At 42.8% G+C, this 26,868-nt stretch overlaps 1 protein-coding gene across 1 annotated transcript in view; it reads left to right on the top strand.

The window, feature by feature from the left end:
• Positions 1 to 26,868, top strand: part of CSMD3 (CUB and Sushi multiple domains 3) — a 2,836,509-nt gene that overhangs the window by 2,700,962 nt on the left and 108,679 nt on the right. Inside the window, exons 61-63 of the mRNA XM_085605076.1 lie at positions 5,366 to 5,539; positions 6,752 to 6,825; positions 20,793 to 20,904. Of these exons, the coding sequence (XP_085461202.1) occupies positions 5,366 to 5,539; positions 6,752 to 6,825; positions 20,793 to 20,904 (360 nt within the window). The remainder of the gene's footprint in view (positions 1 to 5,365; positions 5,540 to 6,751; positions 6,826 to 20,792; positions 20,905 to 26,868) is intronic.

A 26,868-nucleotide genomic window follows, 5' to 3' on the forward strand; every position in this document is an offset into this window, starting at 1 on the left:
CAATAGGACGGGAGCTTTCCTGATAAACGAAGCTCTAAGAAAGCAAAGTCAATAAGACTGCACAGGGGCAACTCAGACTAAACTATGCTTTGGACTGCGGTGAGAGAAGCGCAGGGACAAACTGTAGTTGAAGCTTTGCATTGGCCGTTTGCATATAATGCATGTGTAGAACAGTCAAAATGCAATCTATCACTGGCGAGATTTACCATACATACCATATTGTCAATATGAAAGTTGGAAACTAGTAGCCACACAGGTGCCCTTACCGAGTGGCCAACCAACAACTAGGAATGCATGCCCTGGTTACATGGTGTTCTTCTCAGAGCTCTCTCGCAACGCTGAACGCAGATGCCCTGCAAAAGTCAAACGAATTATACCGCATCCATACATTCATATCATTCCATACTGGTCATAGATGGCGACGGGATGAAGTCCTATCTCTATTTCGCTTTTCCATGTGCTTTGGCAGATTGCTTAAATAGAATTACAGTTACTGCCAAACAAAGAGCGAAAATGTGAAGACTGGTTAAAAGGTGGAGGCTAGTGAAAAGGTAGACTGGTGAAAAAGTGGAGACTGGTGAAAAGGTGGAGGCTGGTGAAAAGGTAGACTGGTGAAAAGGTGGAGACTCGTGAAAAGGTGGAGACTGGTGAAAAGGTGGAGACTGGTGAAAAGGTAGACTGGTGAAAAGGTGGAGGCTGGTGAAAAGGTGGAGGCTGGTGAAAAGGTAGACTGGTGAAAAGGTGGAGACTCGTGAAAAGGTGGAGACTGGTGAAAAGGTGGAGACTGGTGAAAAGGTAGACTGGTGAAAAGGTGGAGACTGGTGAAAGGGTGGAGGCTGGTGAAAAGGTAGACTGGTGAAAAGGTGGAGACTCGTGAAAAGGTGGAGACTCGTGAAAAGGTGGAGACTGGTGAAAAGGTGGAGGCTGGTGAAAAGGTGGAGACTGGTGAAAAGGTAGACTGGTGAAAAGGTGGAGACTGGTGGCTACTCCAAAACTTAGACAAGATGCAGGAATGTGGCGAAAAGAGGCCCTCTAAATAACAGATAATCAAAGAGGGGCCACGGAACACAGAGAGGTCAGTTTGGATACTGCAGCGACTGGCAATAAAGGAAGCCGCTTTGTCAGAAAACAGTGCAGACGCACATGTAGGGGCCACTCGCCTTTAAAAAGAACCTAAGTAACCATGGATGCTGACCCGGGAAAAGTTAAACAGGACATGGCAAATGAGGTCCGTGGGTGAGGAAGTGGGCAGCGAGCGGCAGGCCTCCCTCTGGAAATGCATGCCCTGGAGTGGCATCGTGCCCTCCAGCCCTGGCCACACAAAGACGGATAGAAGGGAGGACCCCCAGTGTTGGAATAAAATGAGCACGAATGAGGAAATGTTGTAGAAATGTTCACTGGCAGGCCACGGGTCATAGATACTTTCTACAATACTTTCACCCAAAATCTTGTTTCGCAGAATCTGTCAGGCTCAGTAACTACCAATGCGGGCCCAGAGTTGAGCCATTTCAATAAGGAGCCCTCACAGCTTTTCTGTAAATGTGCTAATTTACCGATCTTACTAAATTGTTTCATAGGTTTTCGTGCAGAGAGTCACAGGTATGGATTGTTTCGTTGTACATGGAAAAGTGAAAGCTGGTGTTATTGCAGACTCTCCTAATAGCGGAAATGTCGATGTTCTGATTTTATTTTCACCTCCTCCTCATTCCTTGTCACAGGCCTTGAGCTCTCACCCCGAAAACAAGCAAACTTGTATCCCTGCACCCCAAAAACAAGCAATTTCGTGTCCGTGTTTCCCAAGTTCCTAAACCTCTATGATCCATGCATCCAACCAACCTCTTTTGTCTGTCTTTATTGACTTACACTCCATTTCCAGTTCTATGAATTTACGGAAGTTTTTAATAGCATTTACTAATTTGTATTTGTTCCTGGTGTTTGTGAAGACTCGCATCCTAGCATTGGCTTCGGCAAACAGTGTAAAGGCCTCTTTCAATGGTCGCCTCTGATCATGAATAGGCCATGGAAGGCAGGGGCAGACATAGGCGTCAGCTGACAGCGCCTGCTCCTCATTTCATCCATTCTGTTCCTTATGGCCCATTCATTTTCCTATTTGAAATGGCGTTAGAGGTTCACCTGGGTTATGGTTGCATCTACGTTTCTGTCTGTTTATTGCCTCAGGATAGCTGCAGAACTCTGAGATACAAGGCCTGGAGCTTGGTTTGGGGTGGAAATGGCACTTTTTGCAGGGTTACCCCAGCATTTCTGCCTTCCTCCTGCTATTTTTCTAACCTCCTTTTTATTGACTTTGGGACTCTGGGCACTTTACCAGTGCTAACCAGTGCTAAAGTGCATGTGCTCTCTCCTCTAAAGAAGGCATAATTGGTTTGCACCTGTTTGGCATATTTGATCTACTTTTAAGTCCCTTTTAAATTAATATACCATATGCCCAGGGCCTATAAATGAAATGCTACTAGTGGGTCTGTAGCTCTGACTGGCCACCCACAGAAGTATCCTTTCAAACCTGTCTCAAGTCTGCCACTGCACAGTCTGTGTGCACAGGTTACTGCCACTTCGACTTGGCATTTAAAACTACTTGCTAAGCTTTAGACTCCCCTTTTATTACACATAGGTCACCCCTAAGGTAAGCCCTAGATAGCCCTCTGGGCAGTTTAGTGTTTGCAGTACAGATAGTGACAAACAGCCTATTTCATTTTTCACTACTGCAAGGCCTATTCCTTTTATACGCTAGCTTAGGAATGCCCTTATACACATTTACATGGTAATTACTGATCAGAAAGGAGTCACTTTTTTATGTTTGGTATGTTTAGAATGGTAATGATAAATCCTCTGTACTGGTGAAGTTGGAGTTCACATTACTATTTCAAAAATCTCCCTTTTTAGAAAGTGGACATTTCTTTGTGCTTATAACTCTGTTTTCCTGACAGCCTGTATGTGTGCCTGACAGCCTGTCTCCAATACACGTTTGGGTTGGGTGCCAGCTATGGTTGGTCAATCCCTCTAGATAGCCACAACACAGGAAGGTCTGGGTGTGAGAGGGGATACGTCTGCATTCATCTGCATACAGATAGCCTTCCTAGGCAGGAAGTGAGGGAGGTGGTTCACACCTAAATCTGAATAGATTGTGACCTGCCCTTACACAATAGGCTTATTTAACCCCTACTGATAGTCTGGAGTCAGGGCTGGTTTGAAAGGGATTCTTGTGCACTTCAAAGAGTTCCTTTGAAGTCTCCTCCTACATCAAAGGCACTTCTGAGTACAAGTATTGGGGATCAGCCCCCATCTAATGAGACACTTCTGGATCTAAAACTGGTCTTCTGTGAGAAGAACTGCTACGCTGCTTAAAAGACTCAACTGGACTGCCTTTTTGGAAGGATTGCCTTTGTTGTCTTGCTGTCTGCTGCTCTGCGACACTGCTGAAGGAGAGCTGAACTCTGCCTTCTATCCAAAGTGATCTCCAAGGGCTTGTTGGCTTGCCCCCTGTTTTCTGGAATCTCAGGGAAACAAAGACTTCCTGAAATTCTGCTGTTGCTGCTGGACTCTTGCCCTTGCCCATTGTTCCCTCTCCCTTTCTGGACCTCAGAAGTGGGAACTGTAACTATTTTGCTTCAAAATTGACTTTATGCCAATTGGAACCTACACAGTGCCCTTTGATGCTGACACAGGAGACGATCAATGACATCGCCTCGATGGACTGCAAGGCTCAACATCGCCGACCAGCATGGCTCAACATCAACGCAAAGTCTGCATCACAAAGGAGTTCCACACCGAAGCTCCCATCAACAGCACGGCACAACGCTTACGTTTACCTCTATCCTCGGCTCAACAACAACGTGGCATCTCCTCGACTCCTGGTGTGTTTAATATCAACATTGTTCCATCCAAAGTACTTTGTTAGTGGAACCTGTCTGAGTCCTGTAGCTGGCCTGCCCTTGATCGCGGTCAGCCTGAACTTTGTATTTGCACGGGTCCCTCATGACCTCAAGTTAAGTTTTAGCGCTACTTGCTTTTAAGCATTTCACAGCATTTATTCTTTTAAAATTCAGTATCTTGACTTTTGCTTATTGGATTTTTGTCATTTTTGTCTTGCTTTTTTTGTACTATAATCTGTTTTCATAAACCTGTGTGCATACGAATTGGGCCTTACTGGCATACCGTCAGAAGAGATGTGCAGGATCACTATAGAGCTCTGGCACACCTTGCTCTATCACACAGTAGTGGCAGAATTGTGATGAAGAAAGGAGGTCCAGCAAGTAGGACGTGGATGAATTGTGAGTTTTTGAAATGGACTAGAATGCAGGGTAATCAGTTTGCGGTGGAAAGTTAGGCTACCAAGCCTCTTTGAATCTCTGATGCAACTGATCGAGCATTCAAAGCCTAGGTATTGCACAAAAAGATAGACTACCCAACCAGAGTGTTTTTTGTATTTAATGAATTAAAACACAATTGAAATTCTGATGTAACAACAATTCCAATTCCATCAATGACGATCAATGTTTGCACAGCAAGGAAGTGTGCTCACCAGACAGATGTAGAACTCCGCATACCTGCTCTATAGATGGAAGTTCACTGGGCATGGCTCCTCTGGTCTCTGATGGGGGGGTAGATAGGGGATCTTGGTGCTCTGTGCCCAGGTGTCCACAGTCCTTGGGCTAAGTAGCCGCTTTCAGGTAGGCAAGGTCAGCAGCAAAGCAGGGCAGACCCTCAAAGCCCCTGCAGGACATCAAGTTCAGTCGAAGCCTTGCAGAAATGGACATCAAGCATTTCCACAACTCACACTTGTGGTACATATGGGTCTCAGTCAATGTTGGCTTTACAATTCTGAAGAGGCACTCCAGATTATATTCAAAGCCCTTGGCATTTGGACAGCAACCAACTTGCAAGAGATCGGACTGCACATGCATCCCACATGTTCTTTTTTAATTATATACTCTTTTTTGCGAATAAAAAAAGTGTAACTTTACTTTGAATGAGCTTATTTGTATTTGACAAAACAAGTTAATCTCACCTCCTTTTACAATGCACGTGCTTTCGTTGTGTGTTAAAAGTGTATATGGAATCTTAGAGTTAGCGAATGATCACTCTTCAGAAGAACCACTATCCAATCATAGTTTTTTTCAAACAGCACTTTGCATGCTTGTAGATGTCCTTGTGCTTTTTGCATTTACATGTACCCATAATGACAAGGTGGCACCTCTATAATGTTTATAATATTCTACTGAATGCAGCAACGCAGAACCTGGTAAGGAAGAGACCTTTAACCAAGCTAGCGAGCTAGCTGTTGGAGTTGTCACCATCACAATGTCCGCAGCAGCTGCCTGTCTGAACATGTTGTTTACTTCCACAGCAAAGTTTTGTGGCGATCCTGGAATACCAGGGCAAGGTAAACGAGAAGGCAGGAGCTTCATCTACCAGTCCGAGGTGTCCTTCAGCTGCAGTCCCCCCTTTACCCTGGTAGGCTCGAGCACTCGGATGTGCCAAGCAGATGGCACATGGAGCGGCGCGTCGCCACGCTGCATAGGTAACGGGGACAAACACATTCTGACAAAACGAAAGTTGTTCCAGCAATTTGAGAAAAGTCTGCAGGCATATTTGTTTGTTGGCACACAGTAAATGTTCTGCATGCGCTGCCAGTGTGCAATCATAAGCCTGTTCCCGATTCAAAGCTGGCAGATTACACGCACAATCTGCCCAGTGTCTGGGGAAAAGATGGTGGCCCTGGTTCTGTCAGCCAATCTCTGACAGTTGGTCCAGAATCTGTTTCACTAACTATTCGAGGCAATGGTATCAGCCAGAGCTTATATGGTTTGTGAAAAGATGTTACTGACAAATGATTCATTCAATTATCTCCTTCCTCCATTCGTTTACTTCCTCGCATCTCATCCGCCTTTTCATTATGTTCAACACATCTCCCACACATTCGTCATCTTTCTCTATTTATACTCCCTCCACAACTCCCTCTATTCTTACATACCGTTTCCTCTGCCCATACATTCCAACCTGCCTCTCCTCTCTCTTTTTCTCCACTCTTTTCATTCTTTAGTCTCTCATTTTTAATTCCTTCATTTCTCTGCTTCGTTCCTTCCTTTTTCCTTCCTAACATTTTTTCCTTCTTTCTATCGTCTCTATTTGCTGCTTACCTCCTTCTCTTTCTCATTTTCCTCCTTTTCTTCCTCAGAACAATCATTCTGTTTCTAATTCAATTGACCACTTTTTCCATTTCTTTTTCTTTCTGTTATGTTTTTTTTCCGTATTAATCACTTTTATATACTCGTAATATTATTGGTCATAAAATCAACAATGTTTTCTCCATTTCCACAGCATAATAATTACATCATTGTGCAAGCGTGCCATTACTAGTGAAGGATCAGGTCACTTTACTCCGCACGTGTTTACAACGCATGTCATTACACCTCATTTTTTACTCCGCAAAATCTTTTACAATGCAGGGTTTTACAATGCAATCCATTACAACGCATTCCCCATTACAACGCAATTTACTATTCTAACTCCACCGGGGCGTTGCTTTGGGGAATGCGTTGTAATGGATTGTGTTGTAAAGCCCTGCTTTGTAATAGATTTTGCGCAGTAAAAATTGCGGGGTAATGGCATGCGTTGTAACACATTTCTCGTAAAGGATGTTTACCATAGTGACACTTCTCATTATTCTTTTGTATAAGCCATAGTTTCTTCACATTGTTTCAAATATCAATTTCTTTATATTTTGTTTTAGAACCTACTCGCACAACCTGTGAAAGTCCATTGGTCCCGCGTCATGGCTTGCAAAACAATACATTTGGATATCAGGTAAAATAACAAAATGCAATGTTTATTTAAAGTCATTCGTTTCCCACCATGTCACTTACTGGAGAGCTATGTAGATGTTTGTGGAAGGGCACTTCGAAGAATAAAGTTCCCATACCTGCAATGTTTTCTGTTTTAGCCTAATATTTCCATAACGTATCAATTTGTTCTAAACTGTGTGGAAGGGTTGAGGCGCTATGTAAATTTATTTTGTGATCCTGGGAGAAAACCTAAATTGGAGGTTATACCGAACATACCCCAACAAAGTGTCATTGGCAGTGTAAATGCAAATTTGGAAGAAGCTGCTCTGTTAGCTGGTCATTAGTCCAACACACCGTGAGAGGATTTAAGATTACAATCCCTTGTTGTTCTCGGCAGCATCATGGGTTATACATGGGGAAAATACTTTTAAAGACCAATTGAGTGGGATACATGACTTTGAACACAATATTTTGTAAATCAAAGCAAGCGGAAAGATTTGAAGAGCTAACTGTACTTTACACTTACACTTGGGCCCAAAGGTCCCCACACTAATGCATTTTTATATCAGTGCAGTCTGTCAAATGGATGGACCGGTCCGTCCCAAAAGTGTAGCATAGCTGAGGCTAGCTGGAGCTAATGTCATACGCATGAGCGTAGGGAAGATGAGAGGGCATGCAGCCGCAGTTTTCAAGACATGATAGGCAAGCATGAATGACTGAAAATAATTGTGGAATAACAGTCAAATCACTCCTAAAAACTTAACATTTGACACCAGGGTTGGAGGGAAGGGATTTGGACCCAAAATAGAGGCCAGAAAGAGGACTCCCCTGCCGTGGGTATGAACCATTGAAAAGAATGCTTGACTTCAATGAATTGGTTTTCAACAATATAATCTCAATGTGATCATTTATTGGCTTCTGTAGATCCATCAGCCGCAACAGTCCTCTTTCTCAGCTACCAATTCAATTATGATCTGCCTGTCATTGCATAATAGTGAAGAAGAAACCAAATAATCTGATGAACTATTAGCACAGGAAAATTAACAATAACAGGGAAAACCTCCATGTGAGATCATATGTGGCTGACTTACATGATAATGTTAAGAGTGTCATAGTTGTAGTACATGATCAAGAGTCTTGGAATGACAATATCAACTGCAGGTTAGGATGCTATGTTTCAATTAAGGAGAGATCGACCATGTGAAAAGTTGTTGAAAAATCAAGTAGAATTAACACATTTCCGACGTGCAACAAACCACCAAACTTGTTTAGTTCTCAAATCATAAATTTTATGTTTAAAAACCATACCTATTCTTAACAATTTTCCACCATCCGCTTGATAAAAGATTGAGGGCAAACATACATAGCAGATCCTGAGCAGTTTCTGGTCGTCATCAAAGGAAGAGTGTGGTAGGGAATTAAAAAAGAAAAACTCAGCTTAATGTAAAAGAGTGTGATAATGGAGAATCTGACCTTCAGTAGCAAAAACACCTGATTTAGTGTACACTAATGGCAGGCATGCAGCTCACAGATTCATCCCATCTCAAAGTTAAGTCTCTATGATGCGGTTATGCAGGATGACTTGTCTTATAGCATGTCTGGTGGTGTTAACAACAAGAACGACATACATGGAAATGGGAGAGATTAAAGTTACATTTATTGTACTTAAGAATGTATGCCAGCATCTTTGGGAGACTACTGGGTGGTCACAGACTTTGTACCTCCCACCGTGAGGCACGTTCCCAGTGTCCACATTTACTGGCATTGATGGACGGGCTTACAGAGGGGACATTTTGAACTGTCTCAGTGTAGGCTATAAGTTGGTCAATATGGTACACTGGAAATTCACTATTCTGACTTTCAAACTTAGGTGGCTAGTTTCCCAAAGCCTGCAAGTTAGCCGCAGTAGTTGGAGGACAGAATTTTAGAAAAGTGGAAGGGCATCATTTTGAGTGTTAAGATAGATATCAAATCAGGTGCAAATGTGTCTTTGAATCAGGCATGATATTTCAAGGCCTGTCATATAGGTTAGACCCATAAAGTTTCACCTCAAAACTTTCTCCAGGTAATTCCTGACAAAATATTCATGGGGGAATTGATCTGGATTTCCTGTTTTGTTGCTCAGGACAAGGAAAACCTGAGGTACAGCTTAAACTGCGTGCTGTGCTGAGGAATAAATTGCAATCTGCAATGACATGTGCAACTCTAAATGATGGCAATAGGTTGGAGCCTGCATAATGAGAGACACTGAGAACTTAAGATAACAATATGTCCTTCTTTGTGTTTGATTTCGGAACAAGAGACACCAGAGGCAGCAGCATGTTTTCTTTGCATCGTTCTTTAGAAGAGGAATACAGCCTCTTCGATTTTCTCACTTGGCACAAGGCATGTAGTTTAACACTGATCTTCTGCCTCCAGCATTTCTGCAGTTATGGATGCTCAGAGGGTAGTTTGCAGGTGAAACAGTGTTGGGTGAAGGAGGCACCTGGCAAGAGGGATGTCAAGCATAGGATTAGTCTTTCCTCCTTTGCCATTTAGCCATTTAGAAACCTTATTATCCTGGAAGAGTAGACACGACTAGCCATATACCTACAGCTATCTTATGGTTACAGCTTCAGTATTTGCTCTGTGAAGTTCTCAATAAAAATAGTGTTCATTTTTTCCCTAAAGTAGGGTGCATTTGAATCAATTCCCCTATATTCCATTGTGTTTCTCACCCAATCTGACATCTTTTACTACATGGATTTTCTCTCTTTTTCTTCAGCAGGATTCCTTGCAGATAGGCCCATTGCCAACCCTTAGTTAGGGTGCTTTTGGTTGCTCACTTTTCGAATACTATTAACTATATTGAAGACTTATATATATTGCCAAGGAGGTTTGTTTCAGCCCTCTGTGGCTTTTCTTGTTAACTGGGACCAATTTAAGGAGACACTTGGCACCTTTCCTGAGAATATTAAATGCAGGGTGGCATCATGGCAACTGTGAGGAATCACACTTTCCTCGGGCAATCATGGCATGCTGTACTTGACAGATGGTAATGCCTAAGACTTTATTGGTCTATCCAAGTTAAGGATCCCTCTCAGAATATAGCTCAAGAACTACGAATATTATGCCTTAAAACAGACCTTAGCTTTAAGGTCTACTGAACTCACATGACATAGTCCATTCAGGTGCTCCACATTGTTCTCAGCATTCTGTTGAGAGACCTTTTAGATTCTGTAACCGTGCATTGAAATTGTTTGACCTGCACAGTTTACTCAAGATTGAGCAAAGGCAGGTTCTAAAGTTAGTTGTCCTGCTGCACCTGTCTTTATTTGTGTGAACCAAGGTTTCTGCTAGGATTGATATGATGCCTTCTGACTTGCTTTTAAGAAGATACTTGAGCATTCTGATTAGGAGCATTCCGCTGAGGAAGCGCTGTGTGATATCCAGGATGGTGGAATGGATTTATTGATTTATTTTTGTTAATTGACAGCATATTCTAATTTGGTTTAGAGGACCAAAATTACATTATTTCATTGGGTATTATAGAAGAAATCAAAGTCAACTTAGTTCTCACTCACTATTCCACTTCATTTTCTGAACGTATTCAAAAAGCACTGCTAATAGTATAGAGACCTCTGGAAAAACATAAGGAAACACAGAAGTCTTACGTGAAGTTTTCTCAAAATTCAAGTCAATTTGTAAAACAGTAAGTCATGTGGATTGCTCTCCCCAAGAAGATCCTATGCAAAAAAGGATACCTAGAAGTCCGTTAAGATTGGAGAAAAAGGAACTCTCGTGAAAGGTGGGACTTTGTTTATTATGTGCTGATTCTAGGTACATCATATGAACCTGTGCAGTACATTCTCAAAAGGAATTGGGTAAACACCAACACTTGGAGAAAAAGAAGGGAGTTTGTGTGTGATGCTCTTTATATTCCATCTTCAATGTCTAATTCCAACAATCTATTTAATCTGCAAAGATTCTTAATATCGCAGCAGATCTTACGGCATGTTTATTAACCATGAAGGTCTGCATGCTTTCCTGTCATAGGGAATATAATTGACCTGTACTAGTTTAACCTGGGGGTGTTGTATTGCTTTGATGCATTTATTCCATCTTAGAAAACGAGAAGGACTACTTTTATTCATTCTGAAATTAGTACAAGGAGTACAAATATTCCTTGACCTCAGTTTATGAGGTGCTCGCCATCTTCCACATAATAAAGAGGATGATGAGTAGTAAATGACTTTTCATATGTTGTTTAAGCATCTTGAATATTGTGCCATGTCATTCAGGTTGTGCAGTGCTCCAGCTATTTTTTCATTTTCTACTGTTTTTAATGATAGTGAATCTTTTATTAATCACTTATGGAATATCAAGAATATGTGATACTAGTAGTAGTATAGCTCAAACAACGTTTTTTAAATGTGATTTCTAGAAAGAGGAGATTGTGTACCTTGGATTTAGACTTAATGCCTCTGGTCTATCTATGGACGCAATAAAAGTATCAATTATCCTTGAAAGGTCATCTTCTTCCAGTGTTCAAGAAATCCATGTTGCCTTAGTTTTGCCAATTTTTTATTACCAATTCATTAATGATTTTGAAGATTTGACTAGTGACATTACTTCCCTCTAAATGTAGAAAACAGGAGATGTTTATTGGAATGATTTAATTGAAAAGACATTTAATATGCTTAAAATTATGCTTACTTTAGTTCTAGTTGTATGCCATCCTGACATCTCTAATAAATGTATTGTACAGGAGTGACGCTGCTGAAAGGGAAAAGGAGCCTGCCATGTAGTCTCTATCGAACTGATGGACAAGAACATACTGTCATTTATCTGTCCCATGTCAGCCTGAAAATAAATAGAACTATTCAGTTCTCGAGAGAGATAGTAGCCATGAAGATGGCTTGTACCGAATTAAGACTTTTATTGATGGGTTCTAGGGAACCCTTTGAAATCAGGCCTGATCATGCTCATACCTTGTTTCTTCACTATCCACAGTCAACAAATACATTATATTTCCTTCACATTGTGTGGCCGAAATTATTGAGTCCTTATTAAAAAGCACTAAAGAGGCTCAAACAATTGGATCCACACAAGGGGTTATTGACTAGATGCAATGATTTGTATTTTAGTCAACACCATTTTTTTATTCCCGGTAATGAACAACAATGACATGCGATGTTCATGTGCCAGAATTTTTCCATTGCATGTCATGGAAGAGTTAAGTCTACATTCCGGAAACAACTAAAGACCTGGCCCTTTCCGTAGAAGGCTTGTCCAACTCTAGTGACCACTACAGCGCTGAGATGCTCCCGGGTAGCCATGCGCTATACAAAAATCTTTTTCATTTCATTTCATTAGCACTTTCAATCTCTATGGCAGCCTAAGGTTCATTCTGATGTTCAAATAGATGTCATCTTTTTCCTACTTGTATTCAAAAGTACATGTTTATATTGTAAACCTTTTAGATTTTTGCAAACTTTACCAGTGGCCCCTGAACCCCAGCATATAATTTCTATTGATTTCATCACAGATCTTCCACCTTCAATAGGTTTTGAGTCATAATGGTTATCATTAAAAAATTTCCAAAGCTGGCTCATTTTTTTCCTCTACCTAAATGTCTTTTTGCTGAAGAAATAGTCAAATATTTTCTCATATTTTTTCATCTTCATTTTCTGCCAGATAGAATGACTTCTGACAATGAAACTGACTGTGTTTCCAATTTTCAGAAGGCATTCTGTAAGGCACTGGAAGATGAACAATCTCTTTCTTCTGGTTATCACCCTCAGTCCACTGGGCAAACAAAATAAACAAATCGAATTCTGAAACATTATCTCTTACGTTTCTGTAATGCCTTTCAAGATTTCAGGGCATGCCCTTCACCTATAGCTGAATTATTCTATAACAATGCAACTCACAGTAGCACTAAAGTTCCACCATGTTTCTCCTCTCCTTCCAAAGTTTTGACCCTAGAACCTTCCCTTCATCAGCTCACATTGATCCTTTGGTTCCAGCATTTAAGAATTCACATGAATCATGTACAGAAACAAACACATCTAGTCTAAACCCAAGTTGTAATATAGTGCAGGTAAGCATAGGTCAACTTCTTCTTTTGCTTATGCTGCTATGGTTCGGCTTGTTTACTAATTTCTTTCTGTACATATATTGCCAGGCATTTTTCAAGCAAGCTTTTTTGGTCCATTTCTTATCACTCATCAGGTTAATCCTGCAAACATTCACCTCAAGTTGCCTCCCACTTTGAAAGTCCATCCTGTTTTTCATGCTTCACAAACTTAGCCAAATGTTTCTGATCTTTTTTTTAAAAAAAATTATTTATTTTTATTGAGCAGAATAAAACAACATACATTAAAGTCAGCATCCCTTAACATCGATATATATTATGATACAATTAATACATCATTTTAAATTATAGAGGAGTAATCATCTTCATCCTTTTCTTGTACTAAAGTGCAGATGCAGTTAAACTCAGAACCCTGGGAATATCATTGAGCAGCATAATTTAAACAATTAGACAAAATGCCAGTGCTAGTGCAAATATATGCTCCGAAAGGAAGCTAAACTAAAGTGCAAGCCTTCTCTAGTACTAAAAGTGGAAAAACATTTTTTAGTATCATTTAACTTTAGTCCCACCACCTCTTGAGGTGCAGGATTACCCAGAGAATGAAGTTTAAGAAATCTGTGATTCCTGATTCTCTTGAGGATATCTTCAAACTGTAATACATCGGAAAGATTGTCCATTGAGTAAACACTCTTGGGAAGATACTTTTTCAGTCCCTGCCCTTTCATTGGTTTATTGCTAGTTCCAGTTGCCCTACGTGGCCAAGGGTATGCCCAGACGTGGGTCTCTTGCTCGCTGTGCCACTAGATTCAAGCTAGCCCAACTGATGATGGGTAATATCCCAAAAACGTTCCCAGGATTCTGGTTTCCGGTCCAGAGAGGACCTGGCCTGGCAGTTCGCGCTGAACTGTTACCATCAGGAACAGGGTCAAGACTGATTTTCATATGGCTGGGTCAAACCTGGGGTGGCATAGGGAGCAAAAGAATGATGGATTAAACCCAGATCTGTGACTGGGGGTGAGAAGTTGAAAAGTTTCAGCACTCCGTCCATCATCTTGCTGTGTTTACTATGTTCGCCCTATGTGGCTAAGGGCATGCCCAGACGTGGGTCCCTTGCTCGCTGTGCCACTGGATTCAAGCTAGCCTGGCTGATAAGGGGTAATACCCCGAAACCGGTCCCAGGATGCTTGTTTCCGGTCCAGGGAGGACCTGGCCTGGCAGTTCGTACTGGACTGTTCCCATGAGGAAGAGGGTCAAGACTGATCTGCATAAGGCGCGGTACAAACTGGGGTGGCAGAGTGAGCAAAAGAATGATGGATCAAATCTAGATCTGTGAATGGGGTTGAGTGGTTGAAAAGTTTCAGCACTCCGTCGATTATCTTGTGGTGTTTACTAGTTCCGATCGCAACCTGACAAACTCAGGTCTTCAGAATAGAACAGAACTCGCTGGAGGGTACAGCGAGTTTTCTGGGCCTTGTACATTGGAAGGAAATGACAATACTTTTTAAAATCTCATGCTTGGCTTCATGAGAAGTTATTCACTGCCCAGCCGGCATCAGCATCTCCTTGGTAGTGATGTGGAGTGCGGGGTGTAGGAAGCAACTGGCAGGACACAGTGGTGTGATGGATGTGAACCACGAGGTTGTCCTTCCTTACTTGCTTCTTGTTGGACACAGCATGTTCCTTGAAGAATAGGCATGACTATCCTTATATCTATGCCTGTCCAAGAAGGCCCCCTCTCCAGTGTATTCTCCCTGAAATTACAACCCCTAATGGTCTTAATATTTTTCCTGCGATCTCGTTTCCTGCTTACCCCTATGTTTATACAAGTACATCGCCCATTCTGATGAAGAGTTTTTGCTTCATTTTTCATCAGCAGTATTACTTTTGAATTCCCTCTTCTGGAAGACTGTATGCTGGGATATTTCTAAACTCTTTTTCAGGGTGGCTTTGGTGGCTTGCTTTTTAACCTCTGCATTAAATATTAAATGAAATCGAGTAGTGCCATTATGGGCGACACGATTTTTGTGCCCTTTATGGCTTCCTCCCACCTAGATGGGACCTTTCAATGACATGCTTGACACCTTTCAAGTGTTTAAAAAGTAGACTGTGACACAGTGACTACTGGAAATAGTTGTTCTTTCCCCCAAGCAATCACGAAGGAAATTAAAGAGACATTCAATGAATCCACTACCGGAAATTTTGAAACTGCTTCGGATTTCAGTTCTGATTATTATTAGCTGTTGCACAATGAAAACATTCCTTAATTATTTAGAAAACTGCATAATACTGTGCAAGAATAAGAGACCGGACCCATTAGATTGTTCACTGTGTCTTAGAACGTTCACTTTCTTCTCGCAAATTTCGCATTTCACAGCGATGTTCCTGCATAAAAGCCCAGAGGGAGCGTGGACGCGAAAAGAATGTGCAATTCACTCAGGCAAATCGTAGCTTTATAAAGGATAACCAGCACAGACTCTTGCAGCTAAAAGTGAGCTACAGGAGTGGTTTACGCTATGATGTAATGCAGTTTTGCATATCAAGCGCTGCTGTCCTTAGAAGATTGATCGCATCACAGCAGGGCACTCCATTCCTTATATTTCACTTGTATTTTGTTCCCGTCTTAGACCGCGTATCCATTGATAGGTAAAACATAACGTTTTCTTTCATTTTTATTTCCCTATGAGCCGACTTTATAATTTGCATTTCTCCTGTGCCTTTTCAACATTTTTGCTCTTTCTGGTGACTATTATTAATCCGACAAAAAAGCCCCATTTATATTAGTACCTAACATTCTCATTGCGTAGGGAACAAGATTTCATATTTCGTTTTTGTAAGCTGGGGAGACACACAGCAGAAGAAACAGTGTGCTGGTGGCACTATTAGAGGTGCGGGCGAGAGGCCTTCCACGAGAAGGGACTCACATAGAGACAGTCTCGGAGCACACTTCACAACCCTCTGCAGGAGGTCATGTAAGATGAGCACATGCTCTCAGAGCAGGTATGCAGGAGAGCCTAGGCTGACCCCGTCCCCTCAAGTTAGTCTGTCCCATGATGTTTCCATGTTATCCACCCTTTGGCTTGTCCTAATGGTGCGATCCAGTTTGGTGATGCTGGCCTGCTTGCTCATGTTGTACCATCTGGTAGTGCCATGTATGAGCTCGTTCACAGGGACTCCAAGCAAAATGAGCTTTTTAGTCCACACTGAAATAGACTTTGCATTCTTTAATACTGAATTAAGCAAGGCGCAATGCGGCAATTGCTACTGTTTCTTCTTGTTATTGTGCCATGGGTAGTTTATCTAAAAAGGGTACCCACTTTCTTTTGGTTTAATATATCCGCTTCAATAATTAATTATGTGATTTCCTGTTACAAAGGAGGTTACTATTTCCCTGTAGTTGCATTATGTTTCCTAAAATATTATAGAATCATTTAAGTTTATGGAACATTTTAAGATATTAATATAGCATCTTCAAAAAATATCCCTGCAGCTCATGGAAATGCAGTGATATGAAAAACTAATTACAAATGTAAAGCATTTCATCGAACTTGTCAGTATCCTCTTAAAAATGTAGGCTCATTGCAAGTATGCTATGCAGACTCCTCATGCCTGTCTAATTGCCACATAACTCAGGTACTTTTTTTAGATGCTTAATATTAATGTGCATATCACATTCACAAACGGAGCTAACTAAGGCCTGGCCTACTAGTCTGCTAGGATGGATTTAATTTGATTAAAATTGTAAGCATGTCATGTGGCATTTGAATGTGAACGATATCTACCGCTGAACAAGTCCGAGCACAAGATCAATACCCATCTTCACCCAGCCTCCAATCTTCTGCCATTGGGCTCGCCCTTTTCAGACAAAATATAACCAGGGTGCCTATAGGGTTGTGCATCGGATTACTTCTTAACCTCACTAAAGTATACATGTATATCTCCCAGGTGGTACTTGATAACTTTAGAACATTGGAAAGATATAGAAACCTATGATAAACTTACACATGTCATATACACTTGCTGTGATTAGTCTTCATACAGAAATACAAACAGCTCTCTGTGAATGTTTTTACTCGCCTGAACAGGACGAATAGAAGCAATCCTGTGTTAATTCCCTTACTTGAGTAAGGCTTAGTGCGCTTCAGAAAATCTGGACTTGTCCAGGAAGGCTACTTTGCACTCATAAGATAGGTGAGAGTTTCTGAAGGGTCATTGTTAGTAAGCCATTCTTTCAGCCAAGACCCACTGCATGAGTCCCTCACTTCTGTGCTACCGCCTCGCTACTTGAACGAGAGATCGAATAAAAGTAAAGAAAGGGACGAACGAGTTCTTGCTCAAAACCCAACCCGGCTGCCATCTTGCAATTGCAGTAAAACTTCATGTCAGATATAAGTTGCTTAAAGGGTCTCTTAAAAATGTGTGTTAGGTCATGCTGTTATACAAATTGGTGTAGGTTAGTTTATGTTTGACGATAGCTTACCATTGACCAACTTAAAGCTTAGAAATTTCTTTAATGAGAACCCAGTTTAATGTGACATAGTGACATATTGGTGCTAAATGACTTTGTTGAGGCCTTGAAACCTAAAACTGTCCTGATTCTTGTGATACCAATAGTGGATAAGGAAGCCCCCCAAAGTACTTCTGGGATCGGTGATGTACTCAGCCTGCTGCTTTGAACTTCTTACCTGCTTTGGTTTGGGAGACCCAAATAGATGGTGTCACTGAGACGTAGTAGCTGTGGTGGTGCCCAAAGAAAACGGAGCAGATGGGGTAAAATATCTATCCTTGAGCACATCGGTCTGTTATTCAGAAATTACTGTGTTTCCGGAAAATTATTTGTCCCAGTGTTCATGACGTATGTACTTTAAAATCTAAAATTAAAGACATAGGCAAATGATCCCTTTGAAAGGGTGAAGTGATTTCACTGATACAACAAAGACATGATGCCTTCAGCTGTATCAGCACCAGCCCACTGCACAGCTTTTCAGCTCTCACACTCTTTGATCACTAGGCCAGCCAAAAGCTGGAACCTTACTTAACTTCAGCCTGACAACCTTGACCACAGTAGAGAAACATTTGGATCAGGGTGGCTACTTGATGTTATACTGGCAGAACATCTCCTCCAGGTCTTCCTGAAGATGTGCAGTGCTAGCTATACTCGTAACGAAGTCTGCCCAACACTCCTATCTAGAGTGGTTAATCTCCCATCATGTTTGTAAAACTTACTGCTGAATCAATCAATCAATCAGGGGTTTGTATAGTGTGGCTACTCACCCATGAGGGCCTCAAGGCCTTGGGGGAGGGGGCGGGCGGTATTCCATCTGGGCGCTGGGGTTCAGTCATAGAGCCAGATCTTGAGGCTCTTCCTGAATTGTGTCAGCGACGGGGATTGCCTGAGGTGGAGAGGCAGGGTGCTCCAGGCAGGCTGCCGCAGCCATTGAGATTCATTGAAACAGTGTATTCTTTTTGTGTTTACTTTTCCACTTTACTTATTCTACATGTTTGCATTTGGCAGCTAAAGCATTTATTTCTATTGTTATGGACTTGGTTGTGCCCTGGCATTCTTTCTAAAGCATTATATACTTGCATCCCATTAATACTTCACTACTAAAGAGTAAGACACAAGTATTTGTAAAGAATCTCAGTCATATGTATAGGTATAACATTACCCTTATCGTAAAAATGTCCCTGCTCAGAGGATTGCCTATGCCCTCTATTTTCTTTGATAAGTTGGACAACATTTTATATACATAATGTGCCAACTTTGCCTTCCCTGCCTGGTTAGCCCAGAGTTTTTGCCTTTCTTCAAACCTTAGTTTTGCTGGTATTAAGACTCTGTGCACTTTGACACTTCTGTTGAATGCCACAGCCTGAGTGTTCTGGCCCAAAAATGGTATTAGTAGAAATGGTTTTATCCAGTTGGTCTATTTAATGTTTCAGTGAGGCCTGGTATATATATAAATAAGTATATGTCTCAGAAATGTACCAATTGCATTGGTGTTTAAGGTTAATGTGGGCCGCAGTGTGTGTTTACACCACTCACATATATGGAAAGAATATATTGCTGCCGGGAGCACTGATGTGCTCGGGGTGGGCGGCAGTTTGAAACCACCGCAGTAAGGCATGGGAAGGAAATTACCCTCTCCATGTAGGAAACCCTATTTTTTATATATTAAGTCAATCCTAAAGCATACATTGCAAGCTTACATGGCAGGTTGACTAACGTCTAAAACATTTGCTCACTCTGTATTTAAAAAGTGTGGCCTCACAGTGACTGATGGTGTAAAGCTATTTTACTGTCTATGCCCAGCTACTTTGTCCATAGGACATGCGTGGATGTGATTAAAATATTAATGATAGCAAAGTGCATCAAAGTATTTGTTACTTAATATTCAAAATCTGAATTAATGCTGAATTCGGATTTTTGATAACATCTGGGCTTAATCCTAAAGTGCCCAAGTCTGGCCTCAGAATGAGGGGGAGGACCTCACAAGACCTCATGACTGTGACATCTTCAGCCCCGCAAAGCTGGAATCAGGCTGCCGGATGCCTGCGCATTAGCCTATGTAAAGAACTGTGCTGCCTGACCTGGACATGGCGAGTGCCTGCTAAACTGACCTTTACACAGCCTGCCAGACACACTTCATGGTTTTGGAAAAGGGAGGAAGCTGTAATGATGGGTCACCTCTATCAGTCTCAGGCCCACAAAGATTATTATTATTTCTGCAAGTCCCAATGAAAGTGAGTTTAGGAAGAACCTTACGTCTCATAAAATGCAACCCTGGCTTTGTTTTGCACTATGTCCAGAGTTGACTGACTCACACACTGTTAGATTCACAGCTCTTTGTTTACAGTGCCAATGGGGTGGGGAGAATCGATTGTAAATGCTGATTTTTGTTACTGGCTTTACAGTGGCAATTTCATTTCAGATCAGCTCATCCAGTGCATAATGTATCATTCTGAATTTGAACACACCTACTGTAGCAATTATGGGACTTTGTAAAGTATTTCTCCAGAACGGTTGTCTCACGAAATGCCATCAGAATTCCTGGAACAGTGATCTGTTCCAACTGCAATGAAAAAAACCACATCTTCCGACAGATCTCTCTCTCAGGCTGATGTGCGTTCTTGACAAAGTAGCTGAAAATTTGCAGAAGGTAAAGTGGCTCACACCAACACCTGATTACATAGCTATGCACTATTCACAGTATGTTCGAAGTTATTCACCCGTAGCAAAAAGGGAGAACAGCCACCCTAGTAGTCTCCAAGTTGGAACATACAGGGATTCAAGCTAAACAAAAAATAATGTTCACATACCAATCTCAAGTAACAAGTAAAGGTGTTATTAAGTTTCCTCAAAGTCAAAGTTGGTGTTTAAAACAGAGACACCTTAATTCTATGATTCATATCAAGTATTCAACCAATAAGAAATGAATGTTATGTTTGATATTTATATAGCACACAAAATTAACCCAAAAAGAGGTATCAAGCCACCCACGTACACCTCAAGAAATAGGTATCATGGTGCAAACTTCAAGCCAACACACGTTTTGTCATATGGGTCTGTGACCGATGACTTCTTCAGGGCTAGTATACAGTGCAAGCTCCCTCAAAGAATGGCTTGTGTGGCTGCTACTATGTGAAAGAGTGCAGGGAATGAGCTACGCAGGTATACACTAATATAAGGGTCATCTGTATGGCAGCTAAGGGTGCTGTGGCAATATGCCTACACCTACAAGGTGTAAGATGAGTTTTATGTTCCTACGTCATTACTGAAAGTTCTACTATGTAAAATACGAAATGTAATAAACCCTTTTCAAATATCCTGTTTTCTGTGTTAAACACGTGGCAATGTTATGAAAAATGAAAATATTCGGAAAGTAATACATTTTTGAAATCTGTTGATGTTTTCCTAGGTCGGAAGTGTTGTTCAGTTTAACTGTAATAAAGGGTATTTACTGCAAGGATCAACAACTAGAACATGCCTCCCGGATTTGACATGGAGTGGAGCTCAGACGGAATGCATACGTAAGTGATGCCGTGGCTTTCTAAATTGAAATACATCACTCTATCTAGACATATTTCCATCTATATTGACATGAGATTAGGTATCTTAATGTAATAAACGTACTCATGAACTTTGACACAGATAGAATCGCAATTGCTAGTTTTAATACTATAACCTGTAAACATGTTGCATTTTATGTTATGATGTTAAATTTATGTAATGTTATGTTACAGCCACCTGTAACATTTCTATAGAAGCACCTTAAAGAGCTGTGTTTCTATCTTATTTTGATACGCAAACTCCTTGTTTCAGAGTTTGTTGCTATTGTTAACCTTTCTTTTTACCTGAGTAAGGGCTTTTAATGTGTCTCATTTACCCTCTTACTAAAACTATGCATGTCAGCCCGAAAGGTTCATGGACATTTTCAACATATTTAACGGCTTACAGCAGAGGTGAATATTGTAGAAACCCCTGTGGATAGGTTTTTGTTTCCAGTTGTATATTGCACAAACTCAACCTGCAGGTATTGGAGCGCTTTTACATGATTATCAGTTACACTACACAAGAACACATTCATTTTGTAGGCACAGGGATTTTAAGTGATTTTCCCTGAATCACAGCTTGTTGAACTGATGCGGAGACTCAAACCTGGTTCTCAAGCTCCGAAATCAGCAGCTGTGGCTGTTATGCCACATCCTCTCCCCTTTGAGTAGGTCAGTTTGGATCTCAGTTTGAGGAACATTTATGTTTTGGATGCTGTCCAAGTTTTGTTCAGTCTAACTGCCCATTGATTCTGGTCTAATAGCAGCATCCAACCATTCAAACGGGGCTGTGCATTATGACTGTGTTAGTGCCTTGACTATGTCAGATTCATCTGCAGTTATTAAACCATCAGTCTTGGGATACAGTTAGAGAGCTGTGGGCCATTGTGGCTTAGAATATGGTTCTCCAGTGGTTCGTTCTGTTCCTTAATGATAGAGTTCTGGAGATCTATCTTTCTCTGTTTACATTTAAACAGAAAAACACATTTCTGTAGTGCGCTCTGAGTTTCTAATCTTCTGCCAAGCTCGTTCAATATCTATGTTGAGCCATTGTCTGGATTCATCCAGATTCATGTTCTTCCATTACAAGAAGTGCACCGATGTCCAAACCATCCTCCAGATGTATATGTTTCTGAGGGATAAAGTTGCAATGTTCCATAAGTGCAGGGGGCATATACGAGTCGGGATGGGCAGTTATAGCCCCTGGATGAATTTGGATATAACTGTGGTATTGGTGGTGGGTATAATAGAAATTTAAGCAGAAGTTGATTAATATGTATGAACAGATTAATGGCCAGTTAACAGTGGAGTGAGTAGGCAGTGAGGGTACAATACATCTGTTTTGAGTTATTCCTATATGTTGGACTTGGCCCTTCTGGCAGGTTCACCCCTGAACTTTTTTGATTTTTACTGGTGACTTGGTGTGGTAATTGTTTGGTCTCTGCGCACTTTCCCTGTGTCCCAGGGTAAAGTGCGTGCGTGCTCTGAGTGCATGTGGTGAGATAGGCCTGCCCTCCCATAGGAATGCATGGGGAATGTATGTGTCCCTAGTAGTTCCTGATGCGTGGGGTGTGCAGGCCCGAGTTTGGTATGTGCGGACTCGTGGGAGTGAATGCTGCGCGATGATGTGTGCGGCGTGCATGTACCTAGTGTGGAAGTGCCACTTCTAGAAGTGGGCACTTCTGTGTGCAGTGTGTCTGTCGCGTGATTGGCTGGTCGTGTCATGTGACGGGCTAGGGATTCCCCAGAGTCAGGATGAGTCACCCAGTGGTGAATGGGGAGATCAGCAGCTAGATGGGTGGGAGGAGTACACCTGGGTCCTGAATAGGACAGGGTTTTCCACACACAATGCTGGCCCCGCCCCCTGTGGTGCGACTGACGACCCTAGCCCTGCCAGTGAATAGAGTGAGGGGCTGAGCACATCAAGGGTGCTCCCCAACCAGCTGCGACTGGTTTTCCCCCTCACCCTGAACCCAGAACAAAGGGTTTGCCTGTATAAAAATGGGGCTGTGTCCCCACAGAATCTGTTCTCTGCCAGGATCCTATCTGAGGGGGGCTGCTGCTGCTGCTGGACCAGAGGACCGCCACTTGGACTACCTCCCTGCCTGGAGGCCCAGTGAGCTGGCTCTGGGTCCAGCCTTGCCCCCACCCCTGCCTTGCTGTGTGCAGGGGAGACTTTTTGCTGGACTTTGTTATTATCCTGCTTAAAGCGCTGGGAGCGCTTTATTTACACCCCTAAGCGCCTGGAAGCGCTTTTCTTTCTCCTGCGCGCCTGGAAGCGCTCTGTGTTTCACCTCTAGCGCTGGGAGCGCTTTATTTGGGGCCAGCAGCGCGGCGCTGCAATTATTGGCAAGGGAACCCCGACGTAGGGATTCCCTGCTATTGTGCCGTGTGGGCGGGTGCCTACCCCGCTGGATTGGACAGTGAATATCCCTAGCGGGTGCCCACCCCGCCAGGGACTTTGCCGCCTTTTGTTTTCCTCCTCCTTGCGGGTGCCCACCCCGCATAATTGCCGAGTCCTCGATTATCCCCGGTGGGTGCCCAACCCCGCCAGGGACGTTGTGCAGAATAACGGGAGCCTACCCCGTGTTGAAAATCCCGGCCGCCGGCCCGGGAACCCCGCAGGAGCTGTGTCCGTGGGCCCGCCTACGTCCGAAACCTGCCGCGCTGGGATTGGCCCCAGCGTTGCAGGTTGCCAAGCAACCAGAGGCTCGTCGATCTGGAAGGCGGAAGTCTCCCGCGATCCGAGAACTCCACAAGAACCGGAGAGCGAGGCAGCGCGACGTGGCCCGGCCGAAGTGCGGCCGGCACCGGAGAGAGCGGAAGCGGAGACAACGCGGGAGTCCCAGGTGAGTGGGATTCCGCGTGGTCGGTGACTCTGCCCCTGGTCTCCACAGCGGCGCTGCAAGTGCGGGCCGCTCCAAACGGGGGCATTACTCAAGAGTCCCCTGAGGGGGACTCCAACCTTTTGGGGGCATTCTTGTGTCCAGAGCCCCGTGGCTCCAACGAAGGGGGACTAAGTGTTCACCGAGCCCCGTGAGGCTCTAACGCGGTGCCCAGGTGTTTGCAGAGCCCACGAGGCTCCCACGTTATTCGGGGGCATTTCATTGGTGATTCTGAGTCCCAGAGGTGACTCCAACGTCTGGGGGCACCATTTCTCGAGTCCCTGCGCAGGACTCTAACGTTGTGGGGCAGCCTTTCGCTTTTCAGAGTCCAGAGGGACTCCAACAGGGGGCATTCTTTTTGGCAGAGCCCAGGGAGGCTCCAAGGCATGCCATATTTGTTCTAAGGGCCCAGAGGTGCCCAGGCCCCAGTCCCTACAGCTGCCCAGCACTTAGTGGGCAGCTGCCACATTTAGGTTGTGCCTTGTGCGCCTGGCTTGCGCAGCCTGCATAGTCGCTCCCTGATATCGCTGTATATTGGGTATTTCTGCATCCTGAGAGGCCAGTTGGCCTGCGGACAGTTATCTTGTGTTGTGCCCTCCCCTAGGGCACTTGGTGATTTTCATACATGTACTTTTTGCGCCTGCGCAATGCCTTCATGATATTTTCTGTCCTGAATTGTGTTTACACCTCTGAATGTTATGCATCATGTGTTTATGTGCTTAGACCCCTACAGGTATTGTGATACTTAGGTGGTTGTTTTTCTCCTAGTACAGGTGGTGCTAGTGAGGTCCTGATTCCCTGCGCAGTATTTTCCTAAGGTGGTTAGGGTTGCGTAGGTGGTACTACCTGATACCAGTAATTACTGGTTGTGTGCTATATGTTCTATTTTTAGTGCTACAGTGATTGTATGTGCTATGTTCTAAAATATTATTCCTACGTTCTAAGTGCTATTTCTACAAAGTGCTAATTCCTGACAGTGGTCCATGTGGCCCTGTATATATAATCCCTTGTAAATTCTGCCCGTGCCTGTTGGCACATTGTAAAGTGTGTGTTTTTATCTAATGTGTTGTGTATAATACAAAGGTTATTTTTATAGAATACCTTGTGTGGAGTTTCCTTTGTGGTGGGCCTTGGGTGTTGTTGCTGGGTGCGCGCGCAAACGCTTTACACATCGCCTCAGGGATAAGCCTGTCTGCTCGTGCCAAGCTACCAAGGGGGTGAGCAGGGGTTATCTTTGGCGTGTAACTTCCTTGCCCTGACTAGAGTGGTGGTTTCTGCCTGACTTTGGCGCAAGCCTTAGCCAACCAGAAATCCCATTTCTAACACTATATGTTTAGGAATGTGAAGCTAGTCTAAGATGAATGGATACGTATCATTCTATAGGTCGGGGCTTAGAATCTGCCTTACAATTTTCTCATTTCTTGTCTTGGGGATTGCAAGTACCATCAAGTAAATCTTTGGCTGATGTGAGTGCAGGTATGGAGTGGGTGAAATATTCCAGTTAGAATAACTGGTTTGTTGATGAGGATTGCCTTGTGGGTGATATGGAGTTAAGTGATCTGAACTTGATATAAGCTGTAAGTGGCAGCCATTGGAGATACCTTAGTGCCGGGGTTGGGTTCTTTTACTTCTAATGACCAATAATCAGGATTAAGGCTTCACAGAAAGCAACTTTCTAGTGTGGGACTGTCATCTTAGTGATCAATAATCACTGAGAGGTAGTTTTGGATTGACTGAAAGGATTTTAAATTTCACGCTAGACTTAGCTTATAAAGAGCTGGCTGATATATATTTTACATTAGGTTGTTGACGGAGAGTCATATCTTGATGTCAACTCCCAGTCTCTTTTAAATGGTAAAGAATGTGTGAGAGAAGCAATGAAGCCATTTGTTCTTTTTTCTAAATTAATATTCTTTTATTGAGCAGAATTAAAACTTCATGGACTATAAAATACTTTGTGTGGTATTGTTTAAATGGTTTCTTCGAAACAGCTACATAATACATGTATACAATATTCCAGAAAACAGAGAGCAATGGTAATTATGCTAATCTAAGTAAAAGGATGTCTACTATACATTTGTTCACAAAGGATGTTCGATAAGGCATTTAGGAGTAGTAAAGTTAGGAGTCCTAACTTTACTACTCCTAAATGCCCTTTGTGAATACCGAAAGTCGTAAAGTTAGGATTTTGTCTCAGTTTAGGAGTAGTAAAGTTAGGAATCCTTTCTTTACTACTCCGAAATACATTTTGTGAATACCAAAAGTCGTAAAGTTCGGATTTTGTCTCAGATTACCTTTGTGAATCGGGCCCTTATAGTGCAACTCTGGGACATCTGGTCACGCTTGACCGGGACAAAGTCAAAGTTTCAGGTTGACTGCAGTGAAGCCCGGCTAGGATACCTCTCGCCATAGGCCTTGGTCGAGATTTTGCCTTCTGATTTAGAAACTTTTCTGGAGCTTTTTCTGCCAGGGTCCCTCAATGCTCTACACCAGTCCAGGTTCTGTGAGGGTTTGCCGGCTTGCTTTCCAGGGAGCTCGCAGTCAAACTCTGGAAGTCGGACCTCTGGAGCTTTTCAGCGGGATGAACCAGCAGGCCAGGCTGGCTAGTGGTTGAAGGTTGCCGGTCCCCTTATGGAGCTTCGATCCAAAGTTTCCCAAATCATCTGAAGACTTCTGGAACTTCTTCCGAAAGTTCCTATTGGGGGTCCAAAGTGTCCAAAACACATCCAAGGGTCTGGAATCTCCAAGATGGCCCTTGAAAGTTTGGGACCACAATGCACCTGCATAATACCCTTATAAATCCAATGAACACAAACTAGGCAGGGGATTCTTAGTGGTGATGGTCCAGGTGAGCTGTGTTAACCTGTACCTTGCAGGGAGTCCACTCTTTATCCTCTTTAAGCAAGGTACATCCAAAGGACTGTAGTTCCAGATAATGCAGCAGGCGCAGTCAGTCAGAATGCAGGGCCTGATGGTGCAAATCAACTTTCCAGCTACTCCTTCTTCCTCTCTTAGTTTCAAGCAGCATATCTGGGAGGCTATGTACTTCTCACACATT

This window comes from Triturus cristatus, chromosome 5_1 (assembly GCF_964204655.1).
Source record: "Triturus cristatus chromosome 5_1, aTriCri1.1, whole genome shotgun sequence".
NCBI classification, from domain to species: Eukaryota; Metazoa; Chordata; class Amphibia; order Caudata; family Salamandridae; genus Triturus; species Triturus cristatus.